Source organism: Empidonax traillii, unplaced genomic scaffold (genome assembly GCF_003031625.1).
Source record: "Empidonax traillii isolate 1590-97213 ecotype Southwest subspecies unplaced genomic scaffold, ASM303162v1 scaffold2331:size27195, whole genome shotgun sequence".
NCBI lineage: Eukaryota > Metazoa > Chordata > Aves > Passeriformes > Tyrannidae > Empidonax > Empidonax traillii.
Window position 1 is genome coordinate 1 of NW_020957524.1, and position 18869 is coordinate 18869.

The window sequence follows — 18869 nt, forward strand, 5'->3', positions numbered from 1 at the left end:
AAAAAAAAAAAAAAAAAAAAATTCAGTCAATCAAGGGAGGCCCTATCGTTCTCTACAGCTACCTGAAAGGAGGTTGTAGTGATCAATCAACAAATGACAGGACAAGAGGACAATGGCCTCAAGTTGTGCCATGGCAGGTTTAGACTGGATATTAGAAAAATTCCTTCACAGAAAGAGTTGTGAAGCATTCAAACAGGCTGCCCAGGAAAGTGGTGGACTTACCATCCCTAGAGGTATTTAAAAGATGTGTAGATGTGACACTTAAGGACAGTTTTAGGGTAACAGCTGGACTCAATCTTTGAGGTCTTTTCTAACCTTAAAGACTGTGATTTTACCTCAAAGCCATGAGTACTGATGGGTTCAAATTCTGTACTGAACAAAAGTGTACTATTTTAAAAGTGAGGTTTAGAAACTGGAGAAGAGGGCAGAGAACCACATAAAAATAATTCAAGAGTGGAAAAATATGTTTTATTTTGAGAGGACAAAAGCTCAGTCAAAAACAATACAGTAAGTGACTAATTAGTGCATAAATCTGTGCAGAGGAACAAAAGGAGCTATACTTTCTGCAAGCAAGGCTATTTACTATTCAGTCAGGTTTCCAAGCAGAGTCCAATATAATCATGGCTCTGTACCTTAAGTGAAAGAAAAGTATTCTAAAGAAATGTAAGTTATGGGACTCCACAGAGTGGCAGTCAGTCAAAAATTAACAGCTTACACTAAATGTGATCAGAGGAACAATCTGATATGAACTACTACTGTAGTATCTTCCTCAGCAGCCACTTTGGGAGACACCTTTTTTAGAGCTACCTAAAGGAGCTCAGTTAAAGCTAATTTTAAGATTGTTACCTAAAGAGTTCAAATAAGCTGAAGAAAACTGACCTGGCCTTGAAGAAGCTGTTTCTCATCAAAACATTCCTGTTCTAGTTCAATAATGCTTTTTGTTTTAATACTAATAATTCTCCCTACTATTTAAATCCTGGCACATATCAAAAGTAATCTTAAAATACTAATTCTGTAGATTGGTTAGTTCTTGCACAGACAGAAGGGCCCTGAATGATACCAAGTTATATTTTCAATAGAAGTCTCCCCAGATGAAGAATCACCAGAGACAACCATGGATTTCCTAAAGTCTTAGAGAGCTGATTATTCTTAAGCCAATTATTGATTGCTGTTACTACTTAATTTCAGCTGAAGTGTTCTTAAATGCCAGTTTTATTAACTAAAATCACCATTATTTCTTTTACAACCAGAAATACACAGCATCAGTTATTCAGTCTAATACCTCCACATAAAAGATCATAGGACTCTAGTAATTCAGCCTAAACATTTGTATAAAATAAGACCAAATCCTACTGAGGCACAAACAGCAGAAACTGGCCAGCACAATTTGTGTGGACACATCGCCCCTACTTAAAGAATTGTGCTTATCTGTAAACCTTATCCAAAACAACTCCAAACACTGACTTTTTTTAGCCAGTTGCCTTGTGCAGACTCTGGAGTTTTTTCAGCTTTGCTTTAGAGAAAGCAAACTGCAAGCCTGAAACTGCTAGAAAACAACCTCCTTCCCCTGCATCCTGGCTTCAGGTAGTTCCCCATCCTCCAAATATTTCACTTCTTGAATATATTCCCAGATTAGAGTCAATCCTTCTTGATATCTGACAGTGAAGAAAAAACAACAAAAAAACACCAGACAAACTTATATACCCTCCACTTCAAAAATTTCTGCTCATGACGAAAATATTTATTGAAGCAGGCATATCCTATGTTTCACCCTTATCCCCAGATGACTGGCATTACCGCCACTCACTGGGAATCCACCAGAGTTGAAAGGAATTTCTCATTCTTAAAAATGTTAAGAGAGGTTCAGTTCCAACAGAAAATTTTGGAATAAACTCTAGTCAATTATGCTAAAAGCCTGTAATTGGAGACAGCAAAATAATTTGCCATCTTGTTTTCTTTGTCTAACTTCAGATACTGAAAGAAATTATTTGCACACTGATGCAAAACCAGAACAAAACCCCAAACTCTTTAGCACTTATTTAAATATAACAAAAGCAAATTATAATTATTATACATATATAAAAATATTTACAGGTGGTGTATTGAAGCCTCTTTCTGCTTAGCTGTTGACTGAAAATAAACACTTGCTTTTCACCTTTTATAAAAACCTCCTATTCAACAGCTTCACTTCATTAAACAATATATTAAAATGTAATTAAAATTGCTAATTTAATTTAATTCCAGAGCATTATGGCTCTGGAAGAAGCACATGACCATATGCCACATACTGTTCCATCTTGTTGACCTTTTCTCTCTTCCATAGCTTCTAGATATACAGATGATCAGGAGAGGAAAGGCAACAAGTGGGGAATGAGCAAAACAAGAAATCAAAAACTCCCTGCCCGTGTGAGCAGTCACTTGCTCAGAGCTTGCTGCTGGTAAGCCAGAAACAGGCACTGTTCATCAAACATAATTCAAGGGATGGCCTTGCAAGAAAGACAGGTGCCAAAATCAGGAGATGATCAGTGCTCTGTCTTTTTTTCCCTTTCCATTCTGCACTCTCAAGGTGCCAGCTGCAAGAGCACTCACTGGGGGGATATAGTTCTTACTGACTTGAATAATATCAACACTTGTTATCTGGTACCATGATTACATCCTTATATTACCACTCAGCGTTGTGCATTGTCTGTAAGCAATACTCACATGGCAAGTAACCCAAATTTTTTAATTCATTATGGCTACCCTGGTCTGGCCTTGCTGCTGCACAGCAGCACCCTGCCTTCAGAGCAAAGGCAGAAGGGGATGGTCTTGTCCTAGGCTGTAAATTAGCATGATAATTTTCACATTATGATTAGTATTTACCTGGTGTAAATTATCTAATTATGCCTTCTGTCTTTAAACTACTCATCTAGAAACACACACCTTTCCTTACAACCAGGACAAGAGCAAATCACACAGCTGGAAAATCAGAGGCAGAAAGAGGGGAGATAAATGAGATAAAATGAGCAGCAACTAGGGGCGTGGCTGCTAGAGGAATAGTGAAGAACATAGCAAAGCAAACCAGGGGCAAATCGTGCTTTGTATTCATCCCTATAAATTCACAGGGAAAAGAAATAAAAGCACCTCCAAAAACTGGAGTTTGGCTTGAAACACAAAAAGGGGAAGGAAAGCACAGCTTGTTAATTATCGTACTCTGCTGATTCCCCCCTCACACACTCTAAGCCTGCTCATCCATTATTTTTTATGTTTATGACCTGCTGGACCAGCTCCACTGGCAGGCGAGGGCGACAGCTCGGCACGGGAGGATGGGAGGGAGCAAGAACAGAGGCAGGACACCGCCCCCAAGGGAGTGCACAGCTCTGCCGGGCAGAGTTCACTAGTCCTGTGCAACTTCCCAGTACCTCCTCATGGAAAATGGGCTGGAATCTGCCTGGGAAGGTGCTGGCCTAGGCGATCACTCCCACCTCAAGCCCCGTGGTCCCAGGCAAAGGTGCTTGGCGGTTAGCGATGGCAAGTCCACTCCCTGCCCAAAAGATAGGTCAGGTTTGTATAAAGAAAGGAAGGAAAGTCCTCTCTGGAGGAAAAACAAAGGCAAGGAGGTTTTTTTTTGGGGGGTGGGATTTTTTGTTTTGAGTAACAGCAACAACAACAAAAACCCAAACAACCAGAAACCCAAAGAAACCCCTAATGTTTTACTTACTCCATGCTTATGCAGTGCAGGAGCTTTGTTCTTACTTCCCTCTTCACCTCAGGCTTCCTGATCTTTGCTTCCAAGGAGAGGTTATCAAAAGCACGGCTTGTATAGTCATATCGGAGTAATTGGCAGGTGTCGGTCCCCTTTAAAATCTGGGCAAAGGCACTCATTTCATCCCGCCTGCTTCAGGGGCGGGCTTCCCTGCCTTCTCCTGGTAGCAAGTGCTGAGTAAGGAAGAGCTCTCTAAAGCAGAAGCTTGAAGGAAGCTGCTCCCACTGCCAAGGCCAATAGTAGAGCTTTAGAAGTAACTGGGAGAAAGTACCTAAATCCCAAGCAGTGAGGCTGTTGGCTACATCACGCCATGTGGAAAACCACCCTCTGGATGGAAGTGGGAGAGCTGTGGCTAAGGCAGAGGGTGAGCCAACCAGCCCTCTTGAAATCAAAAATCAGTCATTGTACTGTCATGTTGGTGTGTGCATGCCAGTTCTAGCAGCCTGGTAATTCCCGGCTATGTTAATATAGTTCCACTATTTCTGAGTTCTCTCCTGTGCCAGTACTAATACAGATGTGCTTGCACAGTCTGGCTTGCCATGCATCTTTACAGTCCCATGGGGGCCCTGAAATCCTCTTTTTTACTGGGTATGTGTGCTTATGGTGGTTTAAGAAGGTGGTATAAAAGTGTCATGCTGTTATCCACAGAAAAAGGGCTTTATTCAATGAACGGCAGAAAACAGGACAGAGGTTCTTAGTGTATATTCTTAGGCATATTCTTGTTTGGAGACCAAAATAAATATTAATACAAAATACCATGGCAAGGAGAAAAAAACAGAACTCATTAACCAGACCCTGATAATTACTGGTATTCACAGCATTATCGGTGTGTGCGGTGCATGAGTCTTAAGGGGAACATTAGGGTCTTAAATGTTTATCTGCGTATAGGAGTAGTAATTGCAACATTTTCCTCAAGAAATTCTGCTCAAAGAAGTAATTGGTAGAAGTAATTGAAGCTGAGAGAAGCCCATGGAGGGGGGCAAAGAAATGAGACTGCAAGGAAGAAGCTTTCAGCTGAAATTAGTGCAAGGGCACTCCTGAGGAGAGGAAGATGCTTGAATGCATTAAGGAGCAGATATTAAAGGAAAGATTCAGAAATACTAAGAGGAAGATTTTTTTTTCCTTGTTTTGAAGGACTTGGAAAGAACTAGGTGAAAATGCTACAATTCAGAAGGCAGAAGAAAGTTCCTGAACTCAAGACTCAAGGAAAGGATTCACCCTGCAGAAGAAAGTTCCTGAACTCAAGACTCAAGGAAAGGATTCACCCTGCAAAGACATGGTGAAGAAAGTAGGGATTTGGATTTGGTCCTTTTACTCCAGAGAAGATCTGATCAGACAATTTCCAACTCTCACATCTGTGGAAATTCACTGTATCCAGCCAGAAAGGCTCTTTGATCTTGTCTGCCTTGCCTTCTGCCATAATCAGAAGCAGAATAAGGTGATGTGATGTTTTTAAAGCCTTTCTTGTCACCAACATCTTTAGTTTGGCCTCAAGAGAAAGACTGAAACATGGTGAAATAGATCAATATCTTCTAATTATGAATAATTTTTCTTGATTTCTCATTTTCTTTTGTATAATTGAACATGATTTTTTAAAAATACTATTTTAACTTGTCAATTTTGTGTTAATATTTTAGTTTGTATTTTTTTATTTAACCAGTAATCAGCTTACATTACACATATCCATTGTGGGTTGTTTTGCCCCCACAGAACTGAAAAGTTTGAGTTTTAATCTCAGATACATTTTCCATTTGTCTGTTTTTCTCCAGTATTATTTTTCATGTCTTTATATGTTATTTTGGCATTTTTGTGACTTTAATACCTTTAGGTTGGGGTTTACAATAAGGCTGTTTTATTGTTAGCCCTTCAAGATGCTGTATTTGGCAAGCTGAGCAATACAATCCCTCTAAATGACCTGTGGTTCCCGACATGCAGAAGTAACCAAAGCTTTAAATTCAGCCCTCCAGTCATGCAAATGCAATGAATGGGCCAATCTGCCCAGAACCTAAACATCAGTGCTTGCAGTGTCTGTATTTTCAGTTGTAAAAAAAAGCCTTCAAGTGCCAAGAAAAAGCACTTTGTGAAGGGAGCTTTTTGTTTGTAGTGTCTTTGCTGTCATACAGAGAGACCCGACTCCAGACCAAGACCCCGTCACACAACGCAGAGACAGAGAATGGGCTGTGCCCCTAGGTATTAAATGTTAGATTTCATTTAAATTTCTTAACATTCAAAAATGTTAATTAGTGTTAAATACTGAAGGCTCACAGTTAGTAAGAAGGTTAAATGGCATTTTTTTAATCCTTTGTATCAATATTAGAATATTCCCACTGGTTATGGTTTAATTTCACAGTCTCTCATCATAATTTACAAATCAGGAATGAGTCGTTGATGGCAAAGAATAAGAGATCCAACCCACCAAGGCAAATGAAAGTTTTCCAGCTGGCTGAAATCAAACCCAGAAGTCATCTGAAGGCAAAAGTGAGTATAATGAGGCCAGTCATCTGATTTTAAAGCCAGAGCTTCACATGGAAGGCTCTCACAGTCCTGTAGGCTGTTATCTGGCAACTATTTACTAAGCTAAAAGGCAATCCATAAAAATAACTAAACCCATCATTTAAAGGGTGATGACATTGGTCACTGTGAATTCACAGTAAGCACATTGATGGTGGTTTCCTCAAAATATGAATGCTTTTAAATGTTCAGAAACAATATTTAAAATCAAGTTTCCTTGCTTAGGAGGTGCTAGCCGTCAGCACTGATGTTCCTTTCCTTGATAACATTCTAAAAGTTGCAAAGTCTTCTCATCACTCTGCAAAATAGGTCATAGACAAGTAAGAATTATAAACCAGAATCTTGAAGAGTCAGTGTTTCCAAGCAAAATAGAATATCTTTTTCTTGTTTTGTTCTGCCAGCTTTAAGAAGGAGAAATGAAAATATGTAGTGAGCAAAGAATGGCAAAAAATTCTACTCTTACCCTACCCTCTAGGAAGGGATTATGAGATTTCATGGAGTGAGTGAACATAAGTAACCAGTTTATAAATGGTTCCTTAATTGTAGCAATTATTAGTGAGAAATAAATAAAATTCCTAATGACAGAAAGTCAACTCTGTAACTGGCTCACATGTTTTAGAAGTATCCCAGTCTTCTGCTGAGACTAGTAAAATCCTTTATAAGAAAACCACCAAAAGGCTGTGGAGGCTACTCAAGTGTACAGTAGAAAAACATGGATAGCTCCATGCCAGGTACAGATAGATGCACTGTGAAGGTTTTTTATTTGTAATCCTGATTTTGACATTTCTGGGTACTGCCATTAATTATTTATATATTTGATTTGCCCCGAGATGCTGTTGAACAAACACTGTCAGTCTTGCTTGAGGTAGTGTTCAAGCATAGAAATCACAGATACCAACTTATTAGTTCAGGGACAAAACTGTGACGGCTGGCAGATGCTCACAGTGATGCATCACAGTGTCCACAGAAGAACACTAAGCTTGAAATACTGAAATCTGTGTGATTTTTGGTAGTGATTACATGCCAAAATCAAGATGAAGCACTTGACCAATGTGTGTTCAGGAGAGTTCAAAGCCAGCTTAAAATATTCCTATTATTCTAAAACAAACAAACAAACAAAAAAACCAAACGAACAAAAAAGAAGATAAAATACGACTTAAAAAAAAAAGAAAAAGTTAGAATTCTTTTTCTTCTTCTCTTCTTCTTCTGCTTCACAGATCTCCTTTTCAGGAAAACAGATAAATATTTTATGACTAATTTGAATGAAAAGAGATAATTATATCTTCATGCTAAAATGTTGCTTTCTACTGTGTTTGAAAACATTTTCAGAATCCCAATTTAGAATTTAGGGGTTCTGTAAGATGCTCTTGAAATTCAGTCTTGAACACTATTTATGTCACCTTAGGCTATGACCAGCATAATCACCTGAATGAAAACTGTGTTGTGACTAAGCAGTAAAGATCAGTCTTAGCAAATGATTTGCACTGAAACAGTAGTACATTCATTGAGTAGAAAAAAAGAAATGTTAACAAGCTGATTAGTATTCGACAGTTAGGATGTTTCCAATTATAGTTTTGTCAAGGCAGCCTTAATTATTTCCCATGATTGTTCCACATGTAATGTCCATGTTATCCAACTCTAAATGTTTGCTGATTCCATGGCACTTTGTGTATCAGCAGGGCCTGATGACTGTGTTTTCATATACAAACACCAGTGTCCAAGACAAATCCTAGCTCAGATGTTTTCTGGTACCCTCTAGCTCCAAATGGATATCCTAGAGTGCTATGAAGTTTTTCTGTGCAAGAGAAACTGGTTCAATCATATTATCCCTCATGTTTTTAAAGGTGTTGAAAAATTGAAAGGATGTAAAATCCAAGAGACTAAACTGGCTTGAGAATGGAAGTGAGATCTTGGAATAACTGAGAAAATAAAAAATGTCAGTCTGATTACACTTATTTCAGGTAAAGAAAAGACTTCATACTGAATATGAAAAGACCTTGAGGAAAAAAGCAGTCATTTCTAACAATGGAGGAAGTTAAGCACCAACCTAGGAAATGTGAAGTGATAGGTTTACTGAATCTCTTGAAGTTTTCACAGTAAGACTTGAGCACCTTTCTTATCAATAACACTGATGGAGCATCTGGGTGAATTATAACTGTCTGTGAAGTGCATAAAATAAAACTACTTTTAAGGTGTAGGGCTTTGTTTACCTGCGGATTTCCTGATGGCTGTATCGTAGGAAATGAAGGAGGAAATTTAACCAAAATAAACGAAACATTTATCAAGGAAGGTGAAGAAGAGAAACAGGTCCTAGCACAGTAGTTAGAAGAACAGCTAAAAACGTGAAGTAAAAAAAAAAGGCAAATTCTGTTCTGAGATGTCTACATATTCAGATATACCAGTGTAAACACGTCTATGTGAACAGAGGATTTTTATTCCCTACAATGAAAAGCATTACCTGCAAGGCCACTTAAATAGAAACAATTATTTTAACACAAAGAAGAAAAGAACTGCAGCAAAAGAAAGAACAAGAGTGAAGAAATAGACCTAAGTAACTCTAGCTCTTTGGTGGAGTGAAAAAGGAACTTGTGAAAGAAGTGAAGCAAGAAATGTCTTTATTTTGCATTTCTTTTTTCCATAACAAGTTATTGTTTGTTTTCATAGTTAGTGTTTGATATCTTTCAAAGAGTCTTTTCTGAACCTGTTACTTGTCAGCAGCAGTGAGATATGACTGAGATATGGGCAGCAGGGTAATCTGTGCAATCATGTGCCCAAATAACTGAACTCATTATCAGTGCAACACTTCTGTGGCCATCAATGCCAAAATGCCCTTCCCAGTGCTGCTTGGGGAGCTGGGTGGGATGGGGGTTTTGGAAAGGAAAAATCCTTTCCCTGTTGTGTTCTCCATCAAAAGAGGCTGACTACAATCAGAGGAGTCCCATCCTTCTCAGAGAGTGCAGACAGCTGCTACCCAGCTTGTCATGTTTCTGGACAAAATTATTTTTTAATTATTTTGGAAGCAATACTCTGCAAAAATTTATTATAGGGGCATCTTATGCATCACCTGTAAGGATAAAAAAGTTAAGGAGGACCTCAGTCCAGGAATCACTTAAAAATTCTGCACAAAAAACCAAAATCAGAGCTTCTGAGTGTACATTCGTTATCATCAAAACATAAGTTGTATCATTACTTGTACAGCTCTAATCTTGACCTGCTTCAGTGCATTTGAACTATTCATTTAGTTGTCATCTGATGCAAGTTAAAACATAGTCTTCAGAGCATTCTGTCTTAATCCCTCCCTGAGAGTGCCCAGCCTATAGTCACCTTTACTAAATACTGTGACATTCACTGGAACAGTTCTTATATAAAGGCTCCATTTAGAGAAACAAATGACCCATTTATTAACACCCCCAAAGAAAACACTCTTAATCTAAATACATTCCTGAGGAAGTATCTGTTTCTATCCTTTATAGGTCAGCAAGTTTACTGTCACCTTCCTTATCACACCAGCAGAATGGGAATGTCCCACAGCACGGCTGCAGCCACGGCTTCCACACCACGTTGTACACAGAGAGCTGCTCCGGGACTGGAGTCAGTGTCCTGCGATGCTCTTCGATGGCTCTTCCCATCTTCCTTATGACAGTGTCAAAGAGGGGCTCAGTGTCAGCTGAGAGAGGTTTGGCTTCAGAAGGATCTCGTGAGAGATCGAATAGCAGTGGAGGATCATGATGGGTCACGCCTTCCCCAAAACATGGGCAAAATCCTCTATCATAACAAGCCCCAGCTCCAGGGGGACTGAAGATAGGGGTCACATAGTGAGCCTTCCAAATGGCTCCACCTGGCAGGAAAGAAAGAATCATAGAAGGCTTGCAATGATACTGGCAGTTATCACAGGGAAGGGTGAATATTCTTCTAGAGTTTGTTTCTGTTTGCACTTCAGCTCTACATTTATTAGTTGATACAGTATTTTAAATTCGTTTAAAAATGGATGACACAGAAACCAATAATGAAATATGATTTCTAACATTTTGAAATTTCTCCAAAGTTTTCATCAAGTACCAGCTATTACTGACTTCGCTTTTTATGAAAACATGAAAAAAAGATTTGGGGATTCCATAGCTTGCTTCCTTTTTTAGGTAGTAGTACTTCTGACAAAGGGTTGAGACAGGACTTCTCTATGAGACAAGGAGGGTACAGACTCCCCAGGCATTGCTTTCAGGTGGAGATGTGGGTGAGAGCTATCCTAAGCCTTTAAGCCACAAAAAAACCCTCTTTGTGCTATACAATACAGGCAATGGTAGTAAGTTCTTTAATTACACCTGGAATTACACGGAAAGCTGCAATCCCAGAAAAAAAAAAATGTGTTAGGCCAGTGTGCCCTCCTGTAGACTGGACCTAATTCTTTGGAGAGAAGCTGTATACTCACTGTCTTTCTGGTGCCACCTCGCAGCATGTAAATGAATGCCACAGTAGTGGAACAGGAACTCGTGCTCTGAGTGCGCAACCGTTCCTCGCAGTAAAGGCATCAGATCCCGGCCATCAATTATCCTAACAGCAAAAACAGAGGTCATAAGACTAAGGTAAGCTTTACAGGACTGCATTCTTTCTGCTAACCTCTTGCTGGAACTGTCAACTTTGAATGTAGAAGGTGTTGGGTAGAGGCTCAATTTCAAATGTAAAGAAGAGATGACCAAGATGTGCTAACATTTATGTGCCCAGAAAAGAAGTAGGACTGAAAAAGAAAACGTCAGACTCTTAGAATGTGTGTCCAAACCTTATTTTCCAATGTTTTGGTGAAGAAGGAGTAATAAAGATACTTGTATTTGTACCTGTCCTGAGGCACTTCCGCTCCAGCCAGATGAACTACTGTAGGATAAATATCCATAAGGCTTGTAGGTTCATCAATAACTGTGCCTGCAGGTAACACTCCTGGCCATCTAAATATCCCTGGAACACGAATTCCTCCTTCCCAGCCTCCCATAGCTTTTCCACCTTTCATTAAAACAAAAAAAAATTAAAATAAATTTCATTTAAAATAAAGAGAAATTTTAGACAAATGTTATTGGATTATCATAAGCTAATGTTAATTTAATGAGCCTTCTTTACTCTTTTTTTACTCTTTACTGCCAAGCTCCTTCTCTTCAGCATCGGTGAAAATGTGTTCACTAGATCAGCCCCACCCCTGAAAGATCTTCTTTTTTTTTTTATTTCTTTCTTACTACCTTCTACTGTTTTACAAACACATTACCCCATCAGCACTCAGTGTGGATAAAATTTTCAGGCGTGAAATGATTTCCTATTTTAGTTCTCATCTTTCTTTTACAATCCTATAACATACTTGTTGTCGTGAAAGCAAGGATTCAGATGTAAGATGAAACTAATATTAAGTGAGAAGTTATACAATCTTAATAAAAGTTACGAGTTATGATTAGTTTCCTCATGAGGAAATTACAGTTTGAGAATTCATGCTTATAAAGAACACCTGCCCAGGTTAGCATTTACTTTTTTTTAAATGCCTAATTAGAATGAGACAAATTTGCTTCTCAGTGATAAAACACTGCCTTTCCTTAAGCATACAGTCTTATCTACCCCTTAGGGGTGTCCAAACTACTTTACTAGTTGTTGCTGGGTTGTCATTGTGCCTGACAGCTCTTACCTTTGTATATTCCATTCCAGCCACCCAGCTGCCTTTTGTCTTCTTGTCTTTCCAGCCATCCACCATGATCAGAGGCAAAGTAAACTAGAGTAGTATCTTTCAAGCCTTCCTTGTCAATAGCATCTAGAACCTGACCTGTAAACGCAAGAATATGTGTGTATTAAGAAGAAAAAAACATAGATTACGCTACAAAAATTTTAACCTCTGACTTGTCAACATTCATCAATGTAATTTCTTATCCCTGTAGGGCTGCCCATTGTTTAGAGGAGAGTTTTTTGAGACCAAGATTTTTGGTTATTATTTCACTAATATTAATATTTTTGCTTATTAAAAGCATAGAAAATTTGTGATATGCTGTAATCCCTCTATTCTTGGTATTTTAACAAAGGAGTGCAACAACCACAGTCACAGCCAGTGCTGTAAAGGGCAAAAGTGCCATGTACTTTAAAAATATGGAAAAAAAAATGTGATCCAAGGCCCCAAAAAGTTGGATTCTGCATCAGTGGTGGCTATCATGGGAAACATGAAAAAATATCATGTACCTTTACTTTATATTGTCTAGACCACAGTTCAGATGTGCGTTACATTACTGGATGGATATAATATGCATTAATGATAAATTTCCTTTTCATTTAAAAGTAATTCTTGAACTATTTCTGATGTTCTTAATTTCTTAATTATATTCTTGGTGTGCAAGTGTTTGACAGGTAGGTCTGAATCCAATTTCTGTATATCACAGAATCATAGAATCAGATGGGTTGGAAAGGACCTCTGAGATCATCACGTCCAACTCTTGATCCAACACTGCTGTGGTTACTAGACCATGACACTGAGTGCCACATCCAGTCTCATCTTAAAAACCTCCAGGGATGGTGAATCCACCACCTCCCTGGGCAGCCCATTCCAATGTCTGATTACCCTCTCTGTAAAGAATTTCTTCCTAATATCCAACCTAAACTTCCCCTGGCACAGCTTAAGCCCGTGCCCTCTTGTCCTACTGCTGACTGCCTGGAAGAAGAAACCGACCCCCACCTGGCTACAACCTCCTTTCAGGTAGTTGTAGAGAGTGATGAAGTTTCCCCTGAGCCTCCTCTTCTCCAGGCTAAACAACCCCAGCTCCCTCAGCCTCTCCTCATAGGACTTGTGCTCGAGTCCCTTCACCAGCCTGGTTGCTCTTCTCTGGACCCGCTCCAGCACCTCAGTATCCTTCCTGAACTGTACCTAACTCTTATCCCTTTTGCAAATATGGATCCTTTTCCTCCATCGTGACTGAATGATAAATAATTCCTCTTTCCCTCCAAAAAAACAGGCTGAAAAATAACATGAATCTAATCTGGGGGAGCATACCAATTAAAATTTATGAACACTTCTGGATTTATGAATGGGGCTGAAAAACTTTCACTACTCTGCTTAATGCAGCAGTCAGAGATAAATAGCCTGCTGGTTTATATCTGGAATTAATTTGCTTATCAGTTTTATCACGTTCTGATCACCTACTTAGAAATTACCATAAGAGGCTGAAATAACTTGTCTCTATAAATCACAGAAAACTAAATAATTCTCAATATTTAGTAAGAAGATTAGGAGAGCTCCTTGACAGGAGCTAAGGGGACTTGGTTAAAACTGGTAAACACTTGACAAAAGAAAAAGAATGAACAGAAAAACTCATCTTATCCAAGACTGCAGAAAGTAAAAAGCCAATGCTATAAGCCAACAGTGCTCATACAAATTGACAGATGTTCATAAAAAGCTTAGAACTTGTTCCTACTTGCTTTTAATTATCTTTCTTGTTCTTTTAATAACAATAGCGTTTTATTATGTATTTAGACTTAGGTATTAGATAGTTTCAGACATTTTTATTTGCTGTAGTGACTTACCCACCATCCAGTCCATCTCCTCTACATTGTCACCATATAAACCATGTCTGCTCCTCCGAAGAAACTTCTCTGTGGTGAGGAGAGGGGTGTGGGAATGTAAAAAGGAAAGAAAGAGGAGGAATGGCTTGTGCTTATTTCTAAGGAACAGAAATCAACATTTTGTTATTAGGGAGGAAGGTTCTCAATGCATACAGAGGTCAGTCGTAATTAAAAATGGTATTATTTGTGTGTAGATATTTTATCAGTCTCTTCAGAGACATCATAGTTGGTAAGATATTATAACACAGTGATTAGGATTTGTCTGATCAAATTATGTTTGGCCTGTATAAAATGACGCTCTTTTTTCCTCTGAGTCATAGACAGAAAACTTCTGGATTGAAGCTCCACTTTCTGCTATTGCAAACCACCACTGTGCTACTGAAGCGAAGGCAGCAGGTTCATCTCCTGCCAGCTGCTGCCCACATATCAAACTGTATGACAAGGCTACACCACAGCTCTGCTTTTCCTTCCCTGGCCCACACATGCATTTCTGATATTAGGTGCTATTCCTTAAAGCTACGATATTGGTCTCATTGATAGATTTATGTATTTCCCCAATATAGCCCAGAAATATTCAGTCCAACACATGGACATTTGGAAATGTTATTAGCTTTAGTGAAGCGAGTAATATGGGACATCCTTAAGCAGCAGCTAATTTTTTGGTTTAATGATATCATATACTTATTGATAATATTTAAAATGAATAGGCATAATAATACTTATAATCCTATATAATATTATTTAAAAAATTATAAAACACATGGCAAACTGCTGTTTAAAGTTACAAGATGTGGAAGAAAATTTGTGATCAAAGAAAAGCCACTTTACCTTTCAATGAATGAAATGGATTCACTCAAGATAAGGGATGTAGTTCTGTCTGTCACCATTGGCTGCTCAGTAACTTCATGGTTTCTCATCATGATGCAGTTCCAGTATCGAACAAACCCATAACTTGAGAACCAGGATACAAAGAACAGGAGAAAAAAACCAGCGAGGCAGGTCAGTGTTTTCCAGCGGACTGGAATCAAGCCAGTCAGTCTTCCCAGGGCAGCGGTGAGTGCAATGAGGCCAATCATTTGAGTAGAAAGCCAGAGTTTCCTTCTAAAGGCTCTGTCCATCTCTGGTGTTTCTGTTGGTTGACAGTCACTTATTAGCGTAAAAGGCATCCCATAAAAATAGTCAAATCCATGATTTAAAGGGTGATGGCAATGGTCGTTGCGGGATTCACAGTTAACACCTTGATGCCACTTCCCTGAAAATACAGATTATTAAAATGTGAAGAGAAAATATTTTTAAAAAATGGACAAGTTTTCCTCATACAAAATATTTCTCAAAAAATGGTTGGTTTCGTTCTGCCAGTGAGGACTTCATCCAACACAGAAATATACTTAGTATGTAGTGATATAATGGGTTTGATTAAACCATACCTCTACCAACAAAGTTATTGGTGCTCTGCACACATATTCATGCTCTTAAGCTTTTATCAAATATAAAAGAAATGGACTATATAGGGAATCAGAAACTGAGAAGAATTCAGAACTTAGCAAAAATGTACTGGCCTTTCTGGAGACCTATCAGGTAAAGTAGGAGGAAGCTGTCTCTTTTTAAGCACAGGGTAAAATAACACTGTTCTGTTGTCTCTTTGCTTTGAAGGTGCAATGCAGATTTGTTTCTGAAAAGTTTTGAAGAGCTTGATGTCAGGACTGTGGCAACACTCCTTGTTGGTGCCAGACTGATAAGGGAGGCTATGGAGGGTAGTCAAATAACTGGTAGCTCAGTTGTCTGTTTGCCAGATAAACCACCAGATCCGGAAAAACTTGATCTCAGGAGATCAGGATTTCTCATGAAGCTGTACATACGTAAGTAACTTTGCTGATCATTGTATCCCCATATACTGAATGAGAATAAAAGACTTTGTTTTATAAATATGTTTGCCACTTATTTGTATTTAGTCAAATTTTAAAAAAATTAAAGCCCCCTTCTTTTAAATACTGAAGTCTTCATACATCAGGAGGAACATCTCTTGACCTTTTGCAATGCAATATTTTCCTTAGTATGAACACACAAACTAATATGATGAATGGCACATCAAAACCATGCTTTTTCTTCCCCTTCAGCCTATTCAGAGAGACTGGTTAGGCACTTACACGGGGACTTTGCCAGCAGGCTCATTTGGCTCAAACACTGAAGTTTGTGAATATCTGAATCAAATGATCAAAATCTACCTCTCGTCATAGAGATTTTATGATCTGTGTTGTAATGCAGATCTTGGGTCCTAGGTCTATAGATCAGAATGAATGTTTAGAATTTTACTTGAAAACTAATTTGGAACTAGTTCTTGTTGTGGAGTCAGGAATTGGACACTTACAAGAGGATGTTACAGTAAACCATTTGCTTAGGATATTACCAATACGTATACTAGCAGCCAACCCTATGCAGGTTTCAATAGAATTGCTGAGAGCAAAAAAACTGCTTTGGAGGAGGGGAAAAAATGCTGCTCTTTAGATATAAATATAAAGAAAGAACGGAAGTTCTATTGTAGGTGGATGAATTGCTTTCAGCTAAAATCTCTACTCAGTTTACCTCTTGACGTATTTAGAGCCAGCTATAGAACGAAACAGGTTTGTAATCAATACATAGATGCACTGGTCATAAATACAGGTGCAGCTAAAGTATCCTTGGAATCCTTGCACTCCAACGCCTAAATCTCCAGCCAAGGTTGATCAAGACTTCTAACATGCTAGAAAAGACTCAAGTCTCCAGAAGATAAACTAAATGTATAATTAAGATAAATTAATCTCTGAGGGCATACATTATGCAACACTGGCTTTCTGACTACAAAGTATCTTCAAAGCCTTTCCCAGCAAAAGGTCTCATTATCATCTCAAGCTGCAGATTATTAATAGGATTTAATTTACAATCAAACTGGTTGTGCTCAGGGTAAAACAATCAGAAACCATTCAGGTGCGACTCCTTAGTGCTCATTCAGCTGTGGCCACGTGCATAGATGTTAAGATTTTTTGCTTCATGACTTGAATGTAAAGTTCTTGTGGGGTTTTGTGTGTCACTTATTTTCCATCAGTCCCTACAGAGCAATTAATCAGGATCTGCCAATTCAGTTAAACTAAGTGATGCTTTTGGTGTCCGTAGTGTGATTTTAGCTGAGATGCCCACAGGGAGAATGCCAGTCCATTTTACTTTTGAGAAGTATGCAAGAGTCTCCCTGCAGGGCAGTTCCCTTGGGAGAGTGGAGAGAAATCTGATTGTTTTGTTAATGACTACATGCTGAAACAAAGCTGAAGCATGCACAGGGTGTTTGATTAAAACAACTAAAATAATATTGCTGCAAAACTAACAGGAGATGGAGCTTTAGTAATGTAGAATTTAAAATGCATGGAAGGCTTCTTTTAGTTTTGTCCTGTGAGATTTAGATCTATCCTGTTGAATGAATACAAATCTATTTCTAAAGGAACTGTTATTAATACATTCTGTTGGTTTGTACAGCCAATATTTTTCAAAGTCAGATGTAGATTTTGGGTTTTGACATTTTAGATGCTCAGATGAAGCAGGACAATTAGCTGAAAATTCAGCTCAGGAATGTTTGTGCTTTATCACCTTGTGGAATTATGTGGCATATATAAGATAAATAATTATTTGAAACTAGATCATGATTAAAAGTTACAACAATTAAGAAGATAGAGCTATAATATATAAACAAAATTCATGTCAATGCTGAAGAAGGCAATGTTTTACAGGCTGTACTGAAATCTTGGTGAACTTAGTGTCATGCTGTATTCAAGAAAAAAATAACTGCTTTGTTTCTGGTTTTGAAAGGCCAAATCCTGCGGTACTATACATTGTCTTCACTGTTTTAAGTAGCAGCTGTTCCCTTTTGTTGTGAATGTACTATGAACTGGGTAAAACATCATCATGCATATTTAAATGGCACTCGTATTTTTGCTTTCTTTTTACGAAGTAGCATCGAATAAGCATCTTGTACCTGGTACAATAATATTCAGGAATTATTAACATATTTTCCATTATATGTTTTAAGAACCAGCAAAGTTTTTCCTTTTTATCAGATGCTTGTTCTTTTAAGAAACATACTGTTTGGTCAGGATTTCTTCTTACGTAATATTCTCAAATTGGGAAATAAAAGTATTCCAATGGAAGTATTAGCAGTTACTAACTAAAACAACTGGCTTGAGTGAGATGTCCAGGTGAAACACATTCTAGAATATTTTTTCGAGTGTCTCCATACCTATCAGTCCTGTGCTGTAGCCTTGCTGCTGCAGTATTTTGGCAAAAGTGGTTTCATTTGGAGGAAGGCCTCCTGAGCCGGCATTCCAAAAAATAACACGGTAATTGTTTACAGCATCCATCCCTAAAAATGAAATAATTTGAGTAAGTATAGAGTATAAGAGTACTTTCAGCCAACATACTTTGTTGTTTCCCGATTTCATTGAAATGATAGTGTTTAACATTCATCTTAATGCTCTTTGTTTGGAAACATGAATCTAGGACTCTGGACAAGGTTAAAAAAGAGTTAAGCCTCTCTATGGTACCCATTCTTCTTTGTACCTCATACTGAGACATCTTATTTAATTTAACTTCATTTTATTTGATTAAATTTCATTTCATTAGGAATGACACAGTTGTATAGGAGCTTTTACAGGTTACAGTGGCATCCAGGCTGTATGAGATGCACTTAATTAGTGTGACTGTGAGGGCAGGGAAGAGCATAAAGAGACTTAAATCCTTTATTAACCTCAAACTCCAGCTCATATAGGGCTGCCTGGAAACTCAAGATTTCCCTGCACAGTGTCATGGCTGGTATCCCATCTCTGAGACCCACAGAGTAGCTACCTAGCACTGCAATATTCTCTTCACCTGCAGGTTTACACCTCATTATTTAGCAATTTATACTGGCATAACCCTGTCATACAGCATTATGTGAAGTTCAGTCACTCCTGGCAACATCTCTGGTCCTGTTGTTATAGGAGGAGAGGGTTTGTACAAGCCCACGTGCATTTTCAAGCTA

The 18869-nt window shown here is 38.3% G+C and overlaps 1 protein-coding gene and 1 long non-coding RNA gene across 5 annotated transcripts in view; one reads left to right on the forward strand and one right to left on the reverse strand.

Annotated features, from left to right (window-relative positions):
* The first annotated feature begins 4008 nt into the window (after window positions 1–4008).
* LOC114071845 lies at window positions 4009–14569 on the forward strand. The gene is made up of 3 exons (XR_003574094.1): window positions 4009–4109; window positions 9730–9932; window positions 14149–14569. It is a non-coding gene; the product is annotated as an uncharacterized LOC114071845 (long non-coding RNA).
* Window positions 9146–18869, reverse strand: part of LOC114071843 (arylsulfatase D-like) — a 17111-nt gene continuing 7387 nt past the window's right edge. For 2 of the 4 annotated variants that reach the window (XM_027909723.1, XM_027909724.1), the window contains exons 4-10: window positions 18090–18212; window positions 14657–15080; window positions 13790–13926; window positions 11913–12047; window positions 11086–11248; window positions 10683–10804; window positions 9146–10094 (exon numbers count right to left, since the gene is read on the reverse strand). In XM_027909723.1, coding sequence (XP_027765524.1) covers window positions 9724–10094; window positions 10683–10804; window positions 11086–11248; window positions 11913–12047; window positions 13790–13926; window positions 14657–15080; window positions 18090–18212 — 1475 coding nt within the window. In that variant the 3' untranslated portion in view covers window positions 9146–9723. The remainder of the gene's footprint in view (window positions 10095–10682; window positions 10805–11085; window positions 11249–11912; window positions 12048–13789; window positions 13927–14656; window positions 15081–18089; window positions 18213–18869) is intronic. The other 2 variants (XM_027909725.1, XM_027909726.1) reach the window with 1 other exon arrangement.